At 36.0% G+C, this 24,045-nt stretch overlaps 1 protein-coding gene across 7 annotated transcripts in view; it reads right to left on the bottom strand.

Moving 5' to 3' along the window:
* The window catches only part of Tp63 (tumor protein p63), a 214,620-nt gene that overhangs the window by 63,932 nt on the left and 126,643 nt on the right, over positions 1-24,045 (bottom strand). For 4 of the 7 annotated variants that reach the window (XM_027951456.2, XM_027951457.3, XM_027951461.3 and 1 more), the window contains exon 4: positions 8,900-9,154. In XM_027951456.2, the coding sequence (XP_027807257.1) occupies positions 8,900-9,154 (255 nt within the window). Of the gene's footprint in view, positions 1-8,899; positions 9,165-10,459; positions 10,485-12,822; positions 12,830-24,045 lie in introns of those variants that run through there. The other 3 variants (XM_027951459.1, XM_027951471.1, XM_027951468.2) reach the window with 2 other exon arrangements.

Genomic DNA, 24,045 nt, shown 5'->3' with positions numbered 1-24,045 from the left:
TTTTGCTGTTTTAGGTGACTACAGGGGCTTTCAGTAGCTCTAGCCTTGCATTTACCACATACAGTTAATCATATCTGTGACTTGCTTGATGACAATTCTTTGGTCAAAAGTGTAATCCATAATTACATTGTCCTAATGATAAAGTGTGATTATCTCTCCCAAGAATACAGAGAAGGAAAACAAAACAAAAAGAGTAGAGGTCCTATATATTATCTCCACAGCTCTATATTCACAAACATAAAAATCCTAAATTAGTGAACAAGGTAGAAGGAAAAAGTAAGAAGGGTGGAAGGTAGAAGGAAGAAGTATCTTTATGGCCCAAATTATCAATTTATAACCAGTATTCATGTGTGTGAAAAAAATGTATATATATATATTAAGGATATTTATTTTTGTATTAAAAAAAGTAATTTTTTCTTTTTTGTAAAGAGAGAGAGATTTTTTTTTTTTTTTTTTGTCGATGGACACAACACAATGCCTTTATTTTTTATGTAGTGCTGAGAATCAAACCTGGGTCACGTGCGCTAGGCAAGCACTCTACTACTGAGCAACAATCCCAGCCCTAATTTTTTCTTTTCATGATCCAGTAACAGTAATCACATTTAATTTTATTTTTTTCTGCTAAAATGTTGCCAATAAAACACTGAGGAAATAAAAAATAACTGATTAACAGGTAATAGTATATAATTATTCATGTTTAAAGAAGTAATGTTTTTACATTAGAAAAAAATATTTTTAATACAATATTTATGTCTAGGAACTTTACATCTATATTGTTTCATGTCAATTTTTTGTATAAAATGGAAAACCTCAGAAAACTGGCTGAATTATAAATACCGATATGATATAGTATTTGAGATGGTAAGTCTTAGTAACAAAAATCCAGGTGAGTGAATAACACATTGGATTCTTAGAGCTTCATCTCTCAGGCTCCTAAAGCACTTTACAAACTTTACTTAAGCCTCCAGACATCATGCAAAATAAGTATTATAACATCTACTTAATAAATGCAGAGACAAGACCACATGCCCTAGTTCACATTGCCGATCAATACCCATAATTGGTCTTTCTGAATGCTGTGTTCTACTTACTGAGTCATAATCTTCAGTAGTCTGTCAGAAGCCTCCTCAACTTCAAATAAGAACAATTAAATAATCATTGTTCTTCCTTTTTACTGAACTTTGGAAACCATTTAAATAAAAATTCTTTTGAAATAGTCTTCTCAACCTAGTCATTATATTTTTCACAAGTTTCACGGGAAAACAAGATTTATATTTTCGCAGATGATACTGGTCAAACAGCATAAAAAGAAAAGCAAAAATAAAAATTTAGAAAATAACCCAGGAAGGAGCTCCTATTTGATTGATGAACTTGATATTTCAGTATTTATTCTGCATAAAGCACATAGAATTTATGTTGTCTATGTTCAGACCTTTCAAGTATAATAACAAGGTGGTAAGTTAAAAAGTCTTTTTCACATAAATCTTCATTATTAGATCAAACAAATAATAAGAAGGCAAATTCTATTTGTAAAGTAAGATTCTTTCCCTAATTTACCCCAGAATAAACTAAATCTAGAGTCTATATCTACTATCAAATGTTGTTTTAAATTTCAGCCAAGAGGAGCCTGATACTGGTGTCAAGATCATTATTAAACAGCACAGGAGAGACATCTGCTAAGATCAGTACCTATAGACCTCTGTCTGCCTAATTACAGGACCCCTTATTCTGAAAAACATTCCATATCAACAACACATCTGCAGGGCTTCAAAGTACCTTTCTATTCTACAACAAACCCTTTAATCTAGAAGGATTGGAAGGTGTTGGGCAGAAAAGCTATTTCACATCTCCTCTCAGCCACAGTGATCCAAGTAAATATATTAATTGCTGCTGATATAAAATTCAAGGTTTCACTTTATATGGAATTGCTTTTGCTCATTAACTGACAACCGAATGCTAAATGCCTTCATGAGAATTGAGCATCTGCCCTTCACCAGAAGATGTGGGAACTCTTGCAGACTTGGCCACACTGTGGAAATGGCTAAATTGGGGGGGGGGGGTGAAAACAGGAGAAGGTACAAAGCTCATATATGAGAATGCACCAGGAGTAACAATCCCATAATAAATGGCTCATAACACTCAGAAATGATTTTAAGTACACATTCATTTTAAGGGATATCTGTTGACCTTAATGATACATCATATTTTTCCTGAGTCATTAAAAAAAAACTCTTATGACATTATTCTGTTTATACATCAATTTTCAGGTGATTTTTGTTATAGCACATTACACCAATTAAAAATAAACAGTTAGTAAGCTGAGGAAATTGATTTGAAGCCCTTTTAAATCTCAGTGACCTTTTCTGATTATAGCTTTGGTCAAGATGGTTAAATTATGGAGTTTCTGTAAATTCTCTAATGATAAGAACAAAAACAAACAAAATAATCTATGTCAAGTATTCAATACTGCATATCAGACCTTTTTTTATAAAATAAAATTTTAGTAATGGGAAATTAGGGAGGACATTTACTCTAAGAATAAACTGAGAAAAAAATATTCTGATAATTCATTGCTTAGCTAAATGTTGCAAGAGGATAGTTCACATTTCTTTTGAAAGGAGTATGAAATTATTATTTCTGAATGAAATACAACTACTAGTAAGCCTTCCTAGGATGCTGGCTTTAGCTTACAGTTATTTTGTTTGAACTTCAACCATCCTTAGTCACTGTTAACACATTGCACAGGATGGCATTCAGCTTGCCTACTGTTTTTGTTAGTCCTGGAGTGTATTAAAGCTTTAAAAAAGTTCTTTACTGTTATTTAAAGATCTGGGGAAATCACATAAAAACCCGAGTTTCTAGCTGCTCTTTAAAAATCAGTCTTTAAAGCTAGGCCAACTTTCCCCCACATAATAGTCTGGAACTGTCAAGCAGATGACTCTATAAGCAGGGTATGCAAGTTCCTCCTGCCACAGTCCCTGAATTCACCATTTGGCTCATTTTTGCCATCCTGTTTCCCCAATGGCATCTGAGCTTTCTACCTCTGAGGCAGCCTATCATTAGTCAAAATGATCTGTTGAATGCAAAGGGCCTGATGATCTGAATCCTGATCTTGAGGAAAATGTCTATGATGATTAATTCATATGATAATCTTCTCCATATTATTCCATCATTCCAGGAAAGTAGAAAAACAAGATACCAAGCAGTTGCTGATACCTACAAATACCAAATTGGCCACTACTAATAATGTAAATGAGGAAAAGAGGAGAAGGTGGGAAGGAATAGGAGACAGGAAAGAAGGGATAGAGAACTTAAGAAAAAAGAACAATGAAAATGTAAGAGAAAAACCAAAAAGAACTTTTGTAGTAAACAAAAAAGACTAATAGAAGCTTTATTTAATTTTTAAATTTTATTTGTTGAATAAGTAGTCAGTCCTCATAATATTCATATATAGTAACTCAATATAAAAATTGTCTTTTAAAGAGAAATCCCATGGTGTAGTCAACAAATCACTTAGAACAGTGTGGGAGGGAGATAAACATTAAATGAAACTGACTTCTCTAATTGATCTAAGTGAATTCAGGCAAGTGTGCAGATAGGTATCTTGTTCTGGACCAGAACAGCAGTAGCAGGCTTTACCATCAACATTTATAAATCCAAACCCTAGAAATAAGTGACGTGAACCATCACCAAGAATCACCACATAGACATTCTTCCTCAGTATTCTGTGAATTTGAATGAGGAACAGTGTGGATACTGGCTCAGCATGTTCAATGTCACCATTTTCATCATCATGAGAGGATTACAAAAATTCATCTCTATACATATCTCAGATGCTTTACAAAACAGCTAGGGCAAAGAGTGAAAAAAAGCCTCATTATGAACAAATGTATCACTGACACAAGCTACTAATTTCTCTCCTGTCCTTCACCAGTACAATCTAAGAGCCACTCAACTACGTTAGATAAAGCCCCAATTAAGGCTCAGATTTTTTGAGGGGAGTAGTGCTCCTGTTTTCTTTTTCTTTCTTTTTTTTTAAAAATTTTCTTTATTTTTTGGTGGTGCTAGGAATTGAACTCAGGGCCTCATATATGCTAAGCCTGCCTTTTACCACTGAGCTACATCCCCAGGCCAGAAGTGCTTCCTTTGTGAAAGGAAGCTGATAAATCATATTTACCATTGAAAAGTTTGTATGTACATCACGTCCTTTGATGGACTATGCTTAAGAGTCTACATTCCAGAGGACCATGCAATGCGCTGGCTTGCATTAGATTTCGGCCAAGCTGGCAGCCTTTTTCTAAAAGTCTTACATTACAGGTAACCTGATGACAGGGAGGGTGGGCCACACATCTCAGCTGCCTGTCTGCAGAGCCAAAGGGAACAAGTTTGCAAGAATGCAACAATATGCTGGGATCAATGGAACTCTCCCTGGAACTGGCTGTTCCCCCTTTCAAAGGACACCTCCCTAATCTCTCCACTTGCTCAAGGCAGATTCTTCAATGCTCTGAACTTGTCAGGAGTCTGGCATCATTAGGAAGTGCAAAGGGAGAATGCTCTCTATAAATCATGGGCAGAGGCAGAAGGGACCAAATTCATGGACAATTAAGAGTCAGGATCAGAACTGAAGGCTCCTCTTTGAAACTACAATTGTTTCCTTTAACCATGAAGAGACAAGGAAACGTTTTTAAATCTTCATTAAAGGGTCTACCCTATATCTGACATGGTGCTCCACCCTGGGTCAGAGCATCTACCTTAAAGAACTTGAAGTCCATGACAAGATAAAGACAGAAGAGGAAAAAGTGATCTTTCACCCTAAATGCAGGCTCATTACCTCAGTCTGAGCACAACAAAATATATATATATATAAAAAAACTAACAATAACAAAATACTTTGAGGGTTTCCACAGTATGTACAAAGAGTACTGTGAGCCATGGGCTGTGCAAAAATAATTCTCAAACTATTAAAGGTGTGTGAGGCTAGTAATCAAGACAGACAGACTGACACAAAGCTTTGCCACTGGAGTCCAATACAAAGCACTCTGCCACAGGAGTGGGGTTCTTCTCCCCGGCTCTGAGTTCTCAATTAGGTGCCATGGAAAGACCTTCCAGCTCCTCCAAAAGCATTTCAAATCAGTATGCTTCTGTTTAATGGCCTCACAGCATATTGATATATGGATAGGCTACAGTTTATTGAATTGGTCCTGCCATGGTGTTTAGGTTATTCTACAAGTTTGTCACTGTAGATTAATATGCATACTCTTAAATAAGTGAAGCCGATTGTTATTTTTTATTTAATGCAGAAGAATACGAAAGATATCCCCATAAATAAAGCAAAATTAAGAGCAAGGAATAGATGCCTGAAGTTAACTGGTCTTTAAATCTGGGAAGGGTCCTTCCTAGTGCTGGCAAGGAGGCCCCACTTGGGCTGGCTCAGAAGGCAGTGCAGCCAGCTTCAGCCCTGTATTCAAGAGAGCCGGTTATCACCTGGCCATGTATATGTATAGTGGATGGTATCACAGCTCCTTGGGGCTGGAGTATGCATGTTAATGGACCAAAAACATTTAAGAAAAAATAAGGTAGTGGACATTTTACTTCACATTCTCTCAGATTATCACCTGTGGTGCAATGGACCCCTCAAGGAAACTATAATAAACTCATGAAATAACAGGATTCAAATTCAGACTCAATGAATACCTGTATGCCTGTGACTAGCCAGGCACTGAGAGGCAAATTTACTGGTTGTGAAATTGTCATGAAAAAGAAAATATTAACATACCCATTTGTAGGTGAGAAAAGTAAGGTTTAGAGAGATTGAATTTGAAGGGAAAGTCCATACACTACTAGAAAATTCGAAAGTTGAAGTCTATCTACACTTGGTTTTCTTACCATCTCCAAACCATCATTTTTTCAACTGTCCTAAGGCTGATGATTTCCAACTAAAATACAAGATAAGCAGTGCACACGGTATTAAGTGATAGGCCTCTATGACTAGTGATAAATTGTGGAAAAATAAAATCTGAAATTAAATCTTAAATTGAGTATACTTTGTAAGTATATGTGTATATAAAATAGATACTATGGAATAATGTTATCGTTTTACTTTATTTCATTGAAGGAAGTTTAAAATAAATATCATATTTTTATTGAACCGGAACCATAATCACATTTATGATTTTAATTCGAAAAAAGCAAAGGAAAAATGCGTATATGCTTTAAATATGTTAGTTACATTTTGACAGCAATTCTGAGAGAAAAACCAGAAAATTCAAAGGGCAAATTCAACAGGACTGGATAACAAGTGATGAAGGGTAGAAGAAAGATTCTTGAATAATTATCAGAAGACTATACAGTAAGCATGGTGTCACGCAAATAACAGTATGTGAGCAATTCTAAAATGTATCATTTTATTTTAAAAAGTTGCTTTAAAAGTACAGATGGCTAGAAAAATAGATGTGCAATATAGCACCAAAAACATATCCTCCAGCAGTTGGGCTTAAGGATACAAGAGGACAGCACCACACTACACAGGGCCTGTCTGCTCCATTGTGTCCCCACCCTTCCATCAGCCAAAAAGAGAGTCCAGGCAGGATGGAGGAGAAACCTGAACTAAAGAGGTAGGCCTTATATTCATCTTCCTCCTTGGCTGGTGATTAGCCTTGCAAGTTTTACTCCTTGAATTCCTCATTTATAAAACTGGGGATAAGAGACGTAGTCATAAGGCTCAGCTGAGATAAATATATGAGAAAATATTTTCAAAAATTTGAGGACTTTGTATATATGTAAGGATATATAAACTGGCCCAAAGTACTACATGATGCTATGGTATATACAGGTATCCATGACTAAGAAGAGAATATCTTCTTAGGTGCAGCTACTCAGACAAGGGTTCAAGTGTCCTAGATTTAGAAGAAATGCAACTAAGCCTAAAATAAGAAATGCAACTAAGCCTAAATAATTGCTTACTTGTAAGCAAGAAAGAAACTTAATTAAAATGTAAACACCATCTTCTCTAAAATCTACAAAGTAGGCAGTAGACAAACAGAAATCCAAAAGACGCAAATTACTTAGCAAAGGTTGCTCATGAATGGCAGACAAAATACTTGATTATAATCAAATTCCTTCTCAGAACTTCCTGTGCTGATTATTAAGACTATCAGAAAACATAGTACGTTCACTGTTTTCATCCCAATTTGATGCACACGCTGAATGCCAGAAAGATGAAGTGATTAATTAAGGTCACACAGAAGATCAAGACTAGAATCCATGTTTTCCAGCTCTTAATCTTTACTCTTTTCTCAACACCCAAGTGCCTATGCTTTTTATCATGGTATTGATATTACTGCTGTTATTTGGAAGGAAACTGTACCAATGCATTACACAAAAATTCTTTATTTTCTTTCTATTATATTATTTAGGTGGAGATCCCCAATGCTTTTTGTGAGACAATACACTCTCTCAGAGAAGAACTTTGAATGAAGATGGCTGGGGAATGTGCTAACTGCAGAAAGACCTTAAGATTTCTTTGTGAGGAGATGGGATTGATCTGATGTACTTGTAGCAAGCTTCATCCCCATGGTTCTTACATGATTTTAGAAGGGAAGAAGTTATTCTTTTAGTGGCCTCAATATGCCCATCATCCTCTCAGACAAGTCCATTCATAATACAGTGGAGTCCTGACTCAGTAAAGCAGGCAAGTAGCGGTTAGCTTTGAAGAGCTGTGATTATAAATGTCCAACTAGTGATCACCATCTTAAGCCACATGTGTCCCCTTTACAAAATGGTCATCCTGGTCTCAGAATCTTACTTAGATCAATCAACCATCCATATGAGGCCTGTAACTCTTAAGTTACTCACCTGCAGTATCCATCTCCAGGATTATAAATACAAAACAGACTAAAGATTATCACACAATTGATTAGCAACATGTGGAGCAAAGACAGAGTTTTAAGCTGCTACTTAGACTTCATGGTTGAAATATGAGCTGTGACAGAACCACTTTGCACACCATAAAAGGAACACAGTAAAATAAAATAAGTTTTAGGACAATTTTGTGACAGACACCCTGATGTGAAATAGTGGAAACGGAAAGGATACAATGGGGAGGGCGGACATCAGAAATCTACCCAGCTACACAAAAGCCTCTGTAAATTTCAGGATTTTTATCTAACTTAATCTCCTTGTTCTTCAGCTTTCCTCACTAGCACAACAGGAATTATAAAATGGTCCTACCTACTTCACAAAGATGTGAGATCAAAATGAGGGAACAGATGTGAAATTGTGCTGGAATGTCGTCAACATTATGAGTGTAGATAATTTAATAAACTCTGTACCACTGGAATCCAGTCTATAGTGAACAAGATACTATATAAAGGGTAAAAATGAAAAAAAAAAAATTTCAAAGAATCATATTTTTTCCACAGAGAAAAAGAATTGTGAAAATAATTCTAAAGTTATTTTTAAATAAGATGATATATTTGGAAGATTTGTATAATCCATGTAAATGTTAATTTTTTTTTTTTATAAACATGCATGCCATTTTGGTCTGGAGCATTCTTTGATCAGCCTGTTAAAACCAGCTTTGTAAGTTTCTCCCTTATATTTGAGCCATTATTGTGTTAGAATGCATTATAAACTGTAAAATAGAATAAATCATTTTTAATTTTTGAAAGAATATGTATTCTTAGAAAAGTTATATAAAGAAAGGTTTTCTTTCAACATTTTAAATCAGTATTCATTTGAACTAACTCAGGGTGCTGTGTGCAGCTGTAGAGGTAGGTTTGGGGCAAGTTAGTAAATCGAACAGGAAATGTCTCAATTTGGAATTGGGAGAAACCCCAGTGGATGAGGAAGACCCTGGTACTGGGCAAGGCGAGATGGCAATGTATGCCGGGGATCTTACCGTCCAGGTGGCAGACTTGGCAGTGCTCGACTGTTGGAAGGACACATCGAAGCTGTGCGGTCCCGGGTAGTCAGTGTTGGAGGGGATGGCCGGCGACGGTGACAGGGCATCGAAGGTGGAGCTGGGCTGCGCATAGGGCGAGGGCGCTGTCACGCTGTTCTGCGCATGGTCTGTGTTGTAGGGGCTGGTGGACGAGGAGCCGTTCTGAATCTGCTGGTCCATGCTGTTTAGGAGCCCCAGGTTCGTGTACTGTGGCTGCAAGAACACCCAGAAACCCTAACATCAGCCATCTAAGCCAAGATCAGTATACTCCAAAACAGGCGTCATGTGGTGCGTATTTCTAAAGAAGTCCCCTTCAGGCCCCAAAGATTTCACTTGAAAAGTAAAACAGGCAATCTGTGATACACAGAAATGTCAAGAGGAGTTGGAGGCCTATGTTTGTAATGATCTTCACAGTTCACAGGTTTCTTATGATGCCTTTGGGTATCCTCAAGAGTGTTGCAAGTAGAATACATGCTTATTCACAGACTAGGCAAAAAAAGTGCACTGTGCTCAGAAGATGCTTAGGGATACTTCAAAACAAAGAAGCACTATACCACAGCTGTGACTTCCCCTAGGGAGGGGGCATATAGTATTCAGAATGAGAAAGACCACTTGATACATTTAAGGGATTTAAGCATCATATTGTTTTATATATATGTAAAACTATATATATGCATGTATTATTATATGGTTAATATAATAATATATTGTATTATATAAAATTATTCTATTCAACTTTAATTATTTTACATGAGGAGCAGAAGCAAACTCAGCTATTCCATTCAATCCAGAGAGCATCTGTCTAAATGTTAATAGCTGCACGCCCATTCCATGACATTCATGTATGTACACACACACACACGGGGAAGGTGGTAAAAAGAACAGGAAACATCTCAATTTGGAATTGGGAGAAACCCCAGTGGGTGAGGAAGACCATCAAACTGGGCAAGTGAGATATATATATGCGAGTGTGTGTGTATCCATATGTGACAAAATGAAATAATCTTCAAGTTTTTTCTTGCTCTTATACTTCCAAATTCTATCCCAGAGCACCAATAATGTTCCCTCAATCCCATCCCACAAACTAGTGTCACAAAGACTGGGGGGGGAATGGGTAGCTAGCAGGTAAACGAAAATCTTATGTAAATATTTTTAATTAGTTAATTTATTTAGAGATGAGTTTCCAGCCACGTTACCCAGACTGGTGTGGAACTACCGGGCTAAGGTGCTCCTCCTGCCTCAGCTTCTGCAGTAGCTGGGACTAAAGGCCTGCACCACTGTGCCCAACTTCAACTATATGTTTTAAAGTAAAGTTCTACTGTATCATCTAAACCTGGTCTAAATTTTAAAATAAAAAATATTTTTTTTTCTTTGCAGCTCTTTGTATTTTACTAGAGTAGAACATGTACAAGGGAATCACAATTTAATCATGAATAAAATCCTCTGCTCAATATGGTTCAGAAGTGCATCAGCTCATGTCACTCCATCTGCCAGCTTCTTTCATGTCTTCTATGTGAATGGGCCTGAGCATTAGTGTCAAGGACTCAGTAAGATGTTTGTGAAAAGAACAGATTAATTTCTTCCCATTTCACCTACAGAAAAACTTATTATATGACTACCAGAGAGGGGAGGTAAGAAGCATCAGCTAATCAGTAGAGTAGAAATTTAGAGACTAAACCTGCTTTGAGTCCAGGGCTCTGTCACACCAGGCCATCACATCCAGGGCCTGATCAGCTGAGTCAGGGTCCTAAGCCTAGTTTAATTGAGCACATTTCCAGAAGAAGCAACAGTTTTCCCTTTGTAAAGCCCTTTGACACATGGGAATCTCATATTTTCTTCAGGTTATTGAAATAGGGAGAGATCAAAAGCAAGAAGAAGGCAGCCCTATCATTACGCATTTGTTAAAGAAGCAAGAAAGCTGGCTCTTCCATTGGAATACCTCTTCAAGCTGAGGAAAACCATGAAGAACAAACTCACTAAGAAAGAGGGGCTTGCAATTCTTTTTAAATTTTAAACTCTAAGTATAATAAAATTATTCTATTTAACTTTAATTCTTTTTACATGAGGAGGAGAAAGGAACTCAGCCATTCCATTCAGTCCAGAGAGCATCTGTCTAAATGTTAATAGTCGCACGCCCATTCCATGACATTCATGCATTCGCATTCCACTGCTGAATGCCACCTCCCCATTTGCTCTGCAAATAACTATTAATCTCTTTACACTTATCCCCTTGCTGACAAGAGCAGCTGTTGGTCTCGCCTTCTCTCCCCTCTGACTTCTATAGCTCCTGCCCCTCTCCTATCCTCCATCTTGGGCTTCCCCTCCTGACAGGTGTGGCAGAACTATAGGTAAAGCAACTACAGAAGGAAAATAAAACCTGAGGCCCAGTCTGGTACAGATGTGTCCACGCCCCTGGCTGAACTAAAGCTCTTAGGTATCCAAGCCTGAGGCAACCGCCTGGAAAGGGGGTTGAAAAGATATTATTTCTGTTCAAGTTAAGGGTCAGTATACAAAGCACTCCCTAACCTCCTGTAGGAATCAGATAATGCACCCAAAGGCACGTGCTTCCCTACAGCAGTACAATTAGGGAGGCAGCCGTCCCTGACAAAAAGGACAAAGGAACTGGCTGAGCACTTTCTCGCAGGCAGTAAATGACTGTTGGACCACCCCTTCCTCCGCCTCCTTGCTACAGGAAGGAACTACAGCTAATTGTGGGCTTGGATGAGAACAAAGAAGCAGGGGCCCTTGGAATGTTTTTCCCCAATATGTATAAAGGGAAAAGTTTGGGGCCCAGCTTTAAAAGACAGTGAGTAAACACTAACCCATTCTCCAAAGACTTAAGAGAAAGGGAAATTCCATTTACCAAAGAGTCACAAAGAAGACCCCTGCAACCACAACAAAACTGAACATACTGGGTGGCACCAAAGAGGCAGAAACTGTATCCAAAGCTCAGTGAGAGCGGGGGTTGATGGGTCTACTTTTAAATGCCATGTTTTAAAATTCTTTATAATTCCAAGTAACATATTATTCTTAAAAAACAATGGAACTTTTTCCTAATGCTAATGCTTCAATTCATATGATAAAGCTACATTTCTCAATATTGCAAAAAAAAAAAAAAAAAAAAATAGCATATTATCCAAAATAAAAGTGAGAAAACACATTTCAATTGAAATGTTTCCAAATTAACACTTTAAAGACAGAACCTGAGCATTATACTCAATTCTTTTTTTTAAACATAAAACCAGCACTAATTAGTTCAAAATTAACAAAAACATCCAAGTAAGAACTGTGCGACTGGAAATCTACTTGGATACTTTTCTCAATGTTCTAAAAATCAGTAAGTCAAAAGCCCACCATAGGAAACAGTTCTTTGGAAGTTAATCATTTAAATATCTAGTTTTGTAAAAAGGTTTTTATTTGCTTATTTCTTTGATTAAACGAGAGATTGCATGTGTTGACAGAGTATGATTGTAGGCCAAGGGCCCAGCAACATAGTAAAGAAGAACACGTGATAGGACCAAGAAAATAACCTGAAGTGTACAATGCTAAATGAGCATGCAGGATCTCTTGTTCATCAATTATTAAGAATGTTGAAACAGTGATAGTAGGGCTTTAAGCAAAGCACATCACTCTTCAGGGGACAGTCCCTGTTTGACTAACTCCATGGTTTGCATGCATATGAAGCTAGCCCTCACCCAGGTCAGTGAATAATATCTACTTCTCATTTTCCACCACAGTGAAGTTGGTAGGGGGAAGGCAGCAATGCCTGGGCCCCTTCTTAATTGCCATTAATTTTATAAACACAGAGGGAAAAATGCATTTATGGGATATTAAGGCAATGCTTATTGACAAAGACAAGTAAGAGTATCAGGGATTAGAACATAACATTTTCACATGGGCCATAAAAACTGCCCTTGGAAGAACACTGTTTGGCCCCATATGTCCCATGTGTTTCTTATCTAAACAAAGTTTATTAGAACATTTGAAGTAAAAAGTAAGTAAATTCTCCCTCTCTAACTATAAGGTACTTTGATCTCAGAATAACCTAAACACACTTTACAGGCATACAAATATGAATGCATGGCAATATTAGATATCTATCCCATCATATCCAAAAGAGGAGGCAATCTTCTTCCACAAAGTATGGGAGAAGAAAATGAATACAATTTGTCTAATAGTTTCTGTAATCCCAATAAAGTGGAAAAAAAAAGAAAATTATTTTCTCTAATTTTAAAAGGTAACTTATTTCCTATGAAAGAACTGTGAAATAGTTTAGGTCCAGGCAACAAGTCTACTATCAGAAGTGTTTAGAACTGGAATATATTCAAGTTCATCACAGACTAGGCAACTTTAATAGGAAGGCAGAAGCATACTTTGGTTGCAGGGACTTAGCATATCCCAGGCATCACAGAGTACTCTCAGAGTGTTCTGAAACATGGGTGCACCCAGGTCTGAATATTAAAGCTGTTTATTTTCACCATGAAAAAGAACAAATATAAGCATCAGTTCCCTAATATAATGAAGAGTGTTTTATTCATTATTTTTGGTTGTTTTAATTTTTTGTTCATAAGTTCTTTTACATTCTCAATATTTTACAGACTGATCTGTTCACTAAATTTCAGTTCAGATGCTGGAAATTAAAATAGCAATAGAGAGGACATGATTTTCTCTGTTTGATCTTTTAAAATGTCCTATAAATACAGTTCCTCTAATTTTATTTTATTTATTGTTGTCATCATTATCATCATCACCATTATTATTGTAGTATGGAAATTGAACCCAGGGGCACTTTTACTGGTGAGCTACATCCCAGTCCTTTACTTTTTACTTTGAGACAGGGTCTTCCTTAAGTTGCCCAGGCTGTTCTCAAACTTGCAATCTTCCTGCCTCAGGCTCTGGAATCACTGGGATTACGGGTGTGCTACACTGTATCCAGCTCATTTTATTTTTTTTTCCTGCATTATGTCTTTGTAATGATTTCAAATTCGAATATATTATAAGCCTGATATTTCTTCTCATAAGTGCAACAATAATGTGTTGGTATATATTGTTATAAACAGTGCTCAATATTAAATAACTAGATTTATTCTTAAAGTTGTGGCTTAATTACTTATAAAAGGATTGAACACCAAAAAGGGATTCCAATCAAATCATTTGAAGAATACAGTAGAAACAGGGACTTATGTATAATTTGTATTCCTGAAAATCTCTCCACCAATTTATCAATATTAGAGAGAGATTATAAGTCCTTTTGGCCAGATATTACTATCTGCACTAACTAGTTTATGGCAACAAAGCCAACAGCAAATGGTAAAAGGTTAACTGAAATGGGAATAGGAACCAGAAAAGTTATAGGAGAGTTTACTATTGGGATTTATAATCATCATTTATCTCAATTCATACAGATCCTTGATTCAGGAAACAATTCCTTGTACTACTAATTTCATTAGGAAGAAACTGTATTTATAATCCTGGAGTGACTGTTAGATGAGGCTAGGGAATGGAACCGGTTTCAGTAATCCTACATTTCTCTGTGGATCCTGATAATGCAAGAGAACTCTGAACTTAGACTTGGAATGACATGGGGTCCAAGACCCAACACTGCCACTAATGGGCTGAGTCCCCCAGGGCACTATAGTTGAACACTTTGGACCTTAGTTTCCTAAAAGGTAAAACCAATGTAAAATTGAGGAGACTGAATCTGATGATGCAATGTAAATAATATATCAGTTCTAACACGCTGTTTGCTCATCTCTGTGAGGCTACTTTTAAAAAGAGCCATAAGACCACTTTGAAAACAGGTTCATAACATAACTGATTTTTTTATCTTTATAAATAATTCCCTGAACAAAACTAAAACTCCTGTTTTAGAATGCTGGTATAACCTTTCACCTCAGGCATCATGGAGGAGCTTTTGTGAACATTCTGTAGTCCCTCCTGGGAAAACAGTTTTCTTTGGGACCCTGGCTTTACAAAGTGTTAATTTGATAATACTTAAGCAGACAGTACTACATTTTCCTCCCCTAATATTAGCAGGATAGTGATTTTCAACAAGTATTGCCTAAGGGAGAAATATTTGTCATTTTTAAGTCTTCAACCACCTGCCCCATCTCAAAGAAAGATGGTTTGTTTTATGCTAGAATTAAACACAATTAACATGAAGCACTCCCTTTGAGGTCAAGAAGATATTTGTATTATGTCAAGCAAAAGCACCAACTTTCCACCTTAGAAATGCATCTACCATCACATTTTTCTCAAAACCAGATTTTGTTAAAAATGAAGTATTTCACTGCTTTTGTCTTGTAAAATGATCCTAAATAGTGAATGCTTGGAAAGTCAATAGACTCACACCTAATAATGAACAAAATGTTAGAATAAAAAGCATTTAAGTATACATATATCTCGAAAGAGAGTAGGCAGAGGGGTTATGAGAATGTGTTATGTTCTTATATAAACTGTCAAGATTCCTAAAGGGTCAAGATTCCTTAATTTAGGAGAGAGATCCCCTAAAGTCTTAACTGGCAAGCCAGACAAAGTTGGCTAATTGGGTGGACAAATGTGTCCACAATTATTACACATAGCATTTGAAAAGACAGGAAGTAGGAAAAGTATTGAAGATAAAACATGATGCAAGTATAGCTAAATTACAATGTCTAGAGCTCAATTAAGGAAAAATAAATTTGAGAAGTATTCCTTTTCAGTAACCACAATAAATGAACAAAATAAAAATCATGAGGAATCTCAAATCTGACACACATTATTATTTGCCAATCTAGTACAGTCTTAACAGAAAGCAGAAGCCTATCATTTTAATATTCAATAATTCTTGATCCAGATTTTAGAGAAAAATGTTTAGTGTTTCAGTTTACTCAAACAAGAAGTTATTTCTTGAAGCAGAAGCAAAAATGCATTTCTCTATTTTGTGTTTTGAGGGCGTTTTTTTAATCCATATCCATCAATTGTTTTACTGGCTTTATTTTGCACACATGGTAAATGTCAGAAGAAAGCACACAATAACAAAATCTTCAGTGAAAGCTCAGCCATCTATATGGAAAAATCTCCCATGGCTTTAGAAGCTCAGCAATAATACTTTGCTCATTTTTTTTTAAAAAAAAATATGTTTAGTTGTGGATGGATGGACATAATACCATTATTTTATTTATGTATATGTGGTGTTGAGGATCAAACCCAGTACGTCACATGTGCTAGGCAAGTACTCTACCACTGAGCTACAACTCCAGCCAACTGCTTTGCCCATTTTTAAAGTGAGTTTAAAATAGCCCCTAAACTAATAATAATAATTTTGATAGTGTATCTGTCTAATCTATTTCAGAAATTGTGAGTTAACACAATGTGAATGTGATATGAAGTTGAAAATATATCAGTTCTAATAAAATCATGATGAACATGAAGGATAAAAACAAACAAAAAAAAGCTGGCACATATTTAGCACCTACATTCAAGCTTTTCTATAAGAAGAATATTTGCTTTATTAGCTACTACTGCTACAATTATCATTATTCTTACTGAGTCCTTACTATGTGCCTCATAATATTGAAATGCACTGCATTTTCAACTGTATTTATTTATTTAATATTCAGGAGATAGGTATCATTATCATCCCATGTTTTACATATATTTTTACAGATGAGGAAACTGAAGCGCCACAAGATTAAGTAATTTGCCCAAGGTAGTAACAAGAGCCAGAATGTGAAACCAGTAAATCCGGCTCAATTACCCGCTTTAGCAGCCTCATTTCTGATTACATGTGAACGGGAGTCACTCAAACGTCTGCCTAGAATTTTTATCTAAAAGTTACATTCAAGGAAAGCACATTTCTTTTCTATCTACAGATTTTTTTCCCTGCCCATTAAACACAGGGTATAAAATTTTAACCAGGGTTAAAGTGGATATATCTGTAGAGTTAGAGACCCAGCTCCTCCAACCCACCACCAGAAACAAACAACTCTGGTCATGTGACTCTCAAGATGGACATATTCAGTCTTTTAATGGTGCTGTTTGGAACTCCCCTTCAACAAATAGGCCTTCCTTCAGTTTTCTGAAGGTAAACTCCTTCAATCCTCAAGTCTTTCACAGATCCTGACTGTTTCCCAATTCATCCTTCAACTCTTGGCTTCAACATCATCTCTCAGGAGCCTTCTTTTACTGCCCAGGTGGATTATGCTCCTGTGTTTCACATTTCCTAGCACATTCTCTGTGTATCACATGATTATACTTAAAATCGGCTATCTGTCTAAATTATTTTCTGATGTTGTTCTTCTCTAATACACAATTTAAGAAGACCATATTTGGCATATTTAGTGCTAAATCCCTAGTACCTGGACTTTCTGAGACATAGTAGATGCTCAGGAAATAATTTTAAAAAGAATAAATGTAAAAACACTACAAAATAAAATCACTTTCAGAAAGTATCCCTTTTGTTCTAGAACAACTAAGTGTTGCTTTTTTTATTATCTTGAAAAAAAGTGTCCAAATGAAATTTATCTCTTCATATATTATTGCCAGGTGAACATTATAGAGTATCATCAAATAATCTCTCCAAGACATTTCCTTTGTGTTTTACCTTGTCTTGGTAGGTGGGAATGGTGCTTTTACCTTCAGCTTTTATGGGAACTAGTAGCAGAATAGCCAGTCCTGTCACTCACAATACAGTGAGTAACACCTGGTAGCTCACACCTAGCTGAGAAGTTTACTAATGAGCTTCCACTTCCTTAAAAAGAACACATACACACTTTGGTGCCAAGGCAGTGTTTTCTACCTGATGATCTAGATTTTGTTTCTAATGCATCTAGGTCAGCAATAAGAATCCAAAACTTTGTGGTCATATCATTTTTCATTTCCTACTGCTGGCCATTATGACCAATGCAGGTTGCTTTGGAAAGAAATCACCTGGAAACACACTTAAGAGTGACACTTAGTTTCTTGTATATAAGCCACAAAATTGGTTCCTCCCTATCTAATTTCCATGATTTCTGCCCAGTTAGCCAGAATTTAGCTTAGAATAATGACTTAATTAATGGCTTACAAATGTATGTTTTGAGGAACTAAGATTATAGTTTATCCAACTCAAAACTGTTTCTCGGAAATTATATAAATTCATGACATCATTTTCCAGACTTTAAAATACATCCTCAGAGTCCAAAACAGGAGCTTTTATTTGCAAGAATACTGAAGCATGAAACAAGGAGTATATTACTGGGTATACACTATTCTAAGTGTATTCAATTGAGGGTCGAAGCTTCAAGAGTTCTGATTAGTGTTTGCTATTCAAATGCTTTGCTGATTGATACTTTTTTATTATATTAGAGACACAGTTCTCAATTATTTAATATGCTTCGTAATTAGACATGGAGACTTACATATCATTGGAGTGTTCCTTTAAGCTCTTTTAACAGCAAAGTAAAACTGAAGTTTGTAGCTATGTGGAAGGTATTTCCTACTCTGAAAGGGCACTTAAGTATTCATTTCAATCTATTTACCCCAGTATGAAAGCAACAATCCATCAATCAGTTTAATAATTATAACAACTCATTAGTGTCTTCAAGAAAAAACAAAAGGCTGGGCCACTATGTTTAAGAGCAAACTCACTTCAAGACTTCACAGGCATCCATTAGTAATAACACCATAGAAAATAAAAAGGGGAGAGTGTTTGCAAATCATCAAGCTTATTCACCCAGATCAAACCACCCACATCTCTGGTGATGATCGGGAGACATGCAGGGAACAAACTGACTCAGGTAAACACTTTTAAAAAGTGATTGCAATGCATGATAAAAATCTAATCTGTTCAGCTTTTTTTTTTTTTTTTTTTAAATCAAACACATTCTCTGTCCTCATGGGTAATCAATTATGTGAAAGCAGCATACATTTCACATTTTTTTTTTTACCTATTAGGGTACAAGTTCTTTCATACTTAGGAAACTACCCTGTAAAATTTTCCCACTGGAAGTATAATGAAAATAACACTGGGATCAACAAAAAGAAAAAAAAAAGACTTGCAATGTGTTGATGAAAACAATATATATATATATATAAATTTGTTCTAGTTATACATGAGAGTAGAATGTATTTTGACATATCATACATATATGGAGTATAACTTCTCTTTCTTATGGTTGTACATTATGTAGAATTACATTGATCACATAATCACATATGCACATAGTAAAATGAATTGGACATTATTATCCTATCTTTCTTGTTTTCATCCCCCTCCCTTCCCTAATTCCCCTTTGTCTAATCCAAAGTATTTCTATTCCCCCTGCCCTTATGATGAATTAGCATCCGCATTTCACAGAAATCATTTGGCCTTTGGAAAACCATATAATTCTGTTGTCTGCAAAACAGGCAGGTGAACAAAGCTTATGTAATGTATGGGAGCACGTTACTTCTTTTGCATAGGTTAGTTATAGTCTCTCCTTAGTGTATATCATGTATCTTATGATATATTTCTTTCTGAAGATACCATTTCAAGCCACAGCAGTCCATGTTTGTCCCCAAGACATCCAGGGAACATTATAGGATACAGAGATAAATAGACATATCCTCTACTCTACAACAGCCTTAGTCTAGGGAGAGGGCATCTGGTATACAGAGAAGTAGAATGTGTACAGGGTGGAGGCCTCATTCAGAAGGGAGGGATCTGAGAAATCTTTAAGGCAGAACCTTAATGACTGGAAAGGACCTGTAGATACATACTTGGATGTGGCAATGTTGAGGGAATAAAAAAGGTTTAGAAAAGAGTCTTTTCTGAAATCTCACTATTCTGAATTTGCCTTTCTAGCACTGGACATTGTTGAAGTAATTCCCTAGGAATTACTAAGGCTTGTAAGAACTCATACCTCACCCAGTATGACCATTTCTCTCTGTGTGCCTGTGGAGTCCTCCACCTTAGTCTGGTAACAAAGTTTTATATAGTCTATTTGAAAGTAATCAAGCCATTCCCAAAACATCTGATGTCCTGCTCTGAGAGGGTAATGGTTTTCCTTTTAATTCTGATTCCATCAATAGGGTGACACTAATCCAGACTGATTTGAGTAAACAGGGCACATTCCCCATTGTCTCTGTGATCTGAGAAAGAATAAACTTGAAAAAGATCACTGCCTGGATTGGAAATGGCCCCTTTGGGTGTTTTGCGCAAGCTTAAAAGGAAAAAGAAAATGCCTGTGCAGAGTTCTGTCCAAAGCGAGCTCACTTTTGAGGGTGGTAATTCTCATAGGGGTATTATACTAAACTGCACCTATTAGTGGCTTCAGCACCAATAAGAAAGTAGAACTATTTCTTTTGTAGTGTTTCCAGAATGGCTGACAAGAGAGTTTTATAAATTTCTGCCTCTGGCAACACACCATAGCTTGATTCAAAATTCCCTCTTTCAGCTTTTAAAAATAATTTTTTCCCCATTTAAGAAACCCAGGCAAGATGCAATCCTGACTACAAGTTTTGCATGAAATATTAATTTATCCATTTATGTACACACATTCACTAACATACCAAAAATGCTTTATTCTTGCCAGTTATTCCCTCACCTAGAACATGTGCTTTATCTTAGCAATAGTTGCTGAATTTTAAATGGACAGGTGAGCATTATCTGGTGAAGCCATCTCAGCGCAAATCTCCATAGCAGTCCAATTTCACATTGTCTTTGGTAAAGAAACTTAAAAAATTTTTATTTATAAATCATAGTGTATAAAGCTATGCTTTATCAAACAGAATAAATTTAGAAACAAATTTCAAAGAATTTTTTTTCTTTTTTCTTTTTCCCCAGAAAGGAATGTGTTTTGTGTAGTGCAGATGTGCTACATTATCATCCTAAATAAGAGAATCAAAGGTGGAGACGTCTAAAGTACTGCTTCTGAAAAGCCTTTGTAGACAATTCAGTTTCACTACTTATTCAAATGAGGCTGAAGAGCAATGTGGCATTTGGTAAAACCTCGTGGTTTCCATAATGTCTGAAAGAAGCGGAAAGAAGGACAATCACATGCTAAAACTGGATACTTTCAGAATCTGTTCGTATAAGTGGAGGAACAGGTTGGTAAGGAAGAGAAAAAAATGAGGTACAAGCTTGGATGTCTCCCTATTAATCACCTTCTTCCTCCTACCCCTTCCCTGGCTTTAAATCAAGTCAGTGGCCCCAACATCACTGCCGCCACCTAGCTGTGGCCCCCCTCATCTCTCCTGCCTTAGCCTATTAATGCCTTCTCAAGTTGCCTGTTTTCTTCCTGGGTGAGATGGAAGTGGTGAAGGAGGCTGTGGCAGGAGAGGATATTAATGCGGGTAAAGATATGTGTTCTCCTGATATTTCCCTTCAAATATAAAGTCCTAAATATGTTTTATTGTTTCAAAATGAAATTTGAAAATTTTATGACAAAGATTTTTCATTTGTGATACTGAAGTTTTTGTTGTTGATGATGATTTAATAGGGTGGGATTTTTTTTTGTTGTTGTTATTTAATAAGTCATTAGTATTTCTGTCACAGTATTACTTCCCAGTTGGGATTCTCATTTCAAACAAATGCCATACTTCAGCTTTAGCATTACTACTTGCATTTACAACAGTGACCAGAGAAAAAGTTTTTTTTAATCCTATATCTAAGATGAATATTTAACGAATACAATTTAATTCCTAATTAACATAGAGAATCAGTCTGAATTTTGTTCCTAATTTTGATTAACTTTAAAACATAAACCAAGATTCAAAAAAGGTAAGATGCCTTATCAGTCTCTGGCAAAGTCTAAGGAACTGAGCAGGAAATCCTCTACTTCTCCCAACCCAAGCAATCATTTGGTCTTATTCTTTACTCTCACTGTACTATGCCAACAAAGTGCAGTGCAAGTTTAGAATCCTGAATTCTGAACACTGTTCATACTTTAAAAACATGAAGGTCCTGGCTCTTAGTGAGATAACAGCCCCTACGATCTTGTCTTGCTGTTTCAATGGAAGCTTCCCTTTTTGACATATTAAATGCAGACCAGCATTAAAATCAACACATTCCCTTTTTAAATCAATATACTATGCTCCTTCATGGGATCTGGTACAGTTCTTTTTGTCTTCATTCATTTTCTACATGCTACACAGAATAACCTTGGTCTTCCCCATTCTCAGATGAATTCTGGTCTTCCGACCATGTGAAATTGTACCTTCATCATGAACACCTTAAACTCTGTTCCTCTTTTTAGAACTTGTGGTGTCTCTTACTAGTCCTATTTTATACTGGAGTCATCTATTAGCATCTAAAATCCTCCTTTGATTGGTGGATTCTCCAGGGTTCACGGCTAAAAGGTGCTCTTTTCTACTTTCCTAATGATTTCTTACAGTGGGAGAAATAATCTAAATGGTTTATGGCTGGTATATCAAAATCATTGCATCTAGTGACAGGCAAAGTTAGACTACTTTTTCATTTTGGAGTGGTGTATTGGGGAAAAGACTGAAACAAAAATGGGGTCTTTATTTTTAAAGTAACCAAGTAATTTGTCTGAACTGGGATACTTTTGACAGTGAAAAGGGGTGTTATTAAGAGTTATGCTGGAACAGCTGGTGTAAATAAAGACAAACTAAGACCAATGTTTCCTAATTTATCTATGGCAGAGACCACAGTTAAAGAGAGCTATAGGCAGAGAACACATGAGTTGTATGGGATCTTAGAAACAATCCATTTCTACTTTTCCAAAAGTTCTAGAAAAGTGATGGATGTTCTTACAAAAATGGCAGCCAAAGTATCAGGTGGAGAAATGCATTTTTACACTTCTAGGCATTTCTAGAGTGAACTTATTTATCTTCCCAAGAGCTCCCTAAAAGAGATCAAACACACCCCTCCTCTCTGCAGTCCTTCTGTGGCTTGTCATTGTCACTATATTAAACACTCTCTCAGTGTTAGGGTCCTCATGGAGATGCTCTTATCTTATATTTTCCTGACTGTATTTCGTAATCATCTTATGCTTTCAAAATGCATAGGAACTACTGGACATTTCTAAGTGCACGAGCCATCACTCCACCCCTGTGCCTCTATTGTTTATTACTTTACCTCTCCTTCCCTCTTACATTTCAAGGAAACAGAAATTTCTACCTCTCCTTCCAAGTGCAGTGGCATCTTACATATTTTTGTGGATTTTCTTGATCTTCCTACTTTGGGACTTTCTTGCTTGCTTACTTTATATGGCTCACACTTCTCACATGACACTTAGGATCTTCCCTATGTTATAATTGTATGTGTATGTATAATTGGCTCACTCTGCCAATGAACTATAAACTTCTCAGTGTAGAAGTATTTTCTTAACTCATTTTTAGAGCCTAACATTATATACATAACTGATTTTAAACATTTATTTGAAAAGAAAGAGCAGTTCTTTTTCTAATCTGTAGTTTTCTCAATACTACTTTAAATGAATAATGACAAAGTACAACTCAACTAAAAAAACATAAGTGCAAATTATAAAATGTTCAGAGAATGGACACATTAAAAAATTACACTTTATTATTTTCTTGTGCCTCTGAGGTATGTTTGAAAAGATTAGAAATAAGATTAATCTTGGGATTAATTTACTTCTTAAAAATTCAACCTATTATCTTCTAGACCAAAATGTCCAACCCTACATCTGAGTACCTTATGTAGGAGCTCCTAAACTGGCACTGGACAATGACACTGTTATCAGTAACCTAACCTTTTTCTCATTACACATCAAATGAAAACTAGCAGTCCATGGGCTTGGACAATTTTTAATCTTCAAAACAGTGAAATTTTAATAGAAATGATAAGAATAAGTTGCTTTTCACTGAGATATATTTTGGTTACCTGTGCTCATTCTTCCTTAATATAAAACAATTAGAAGTTAGGGCTGTGGCTGTGGCTCAGTGGTAGAGCGCTTGTCTAGCTTGTGTGAGGCACTGGTTTCAATCCTCAGTATGACATAAAAATAAATAAATAAATAAAATGTCTATCAACAAATAAAAAAAAAGTTTGAGAAAAAATTAATTAGAAGTTAAAAAATATTCAATAGGACAAAAAAAGTTTGATTTGATCATCATAATCTGAAGAGAAGATTTTTACCTATTTCTGTTTCTCCTACCAGGTCAGGTCCTGCTCAAAG

This window comes from Marmota flaviventris, chromosome 8 (genome assembly GCF_047511675.1).
Source record: "Marmota flaviventris isolate mMarFla1 chromosome 8, mMarFla1.hap1, whole genome shotgun sequence".
Classification (NCBI taxonomy): Eukaryota; Metazoa; Chordata; class Mammalia; order Rodentia; family Sciuridae; genus Marmota; species Marmota flaviventris.
The sequence above is the reverse complement of the archived record's forward strand: the minus strand, read 5'-3'. Positions and strand labels throughout refer to the sequence as shown.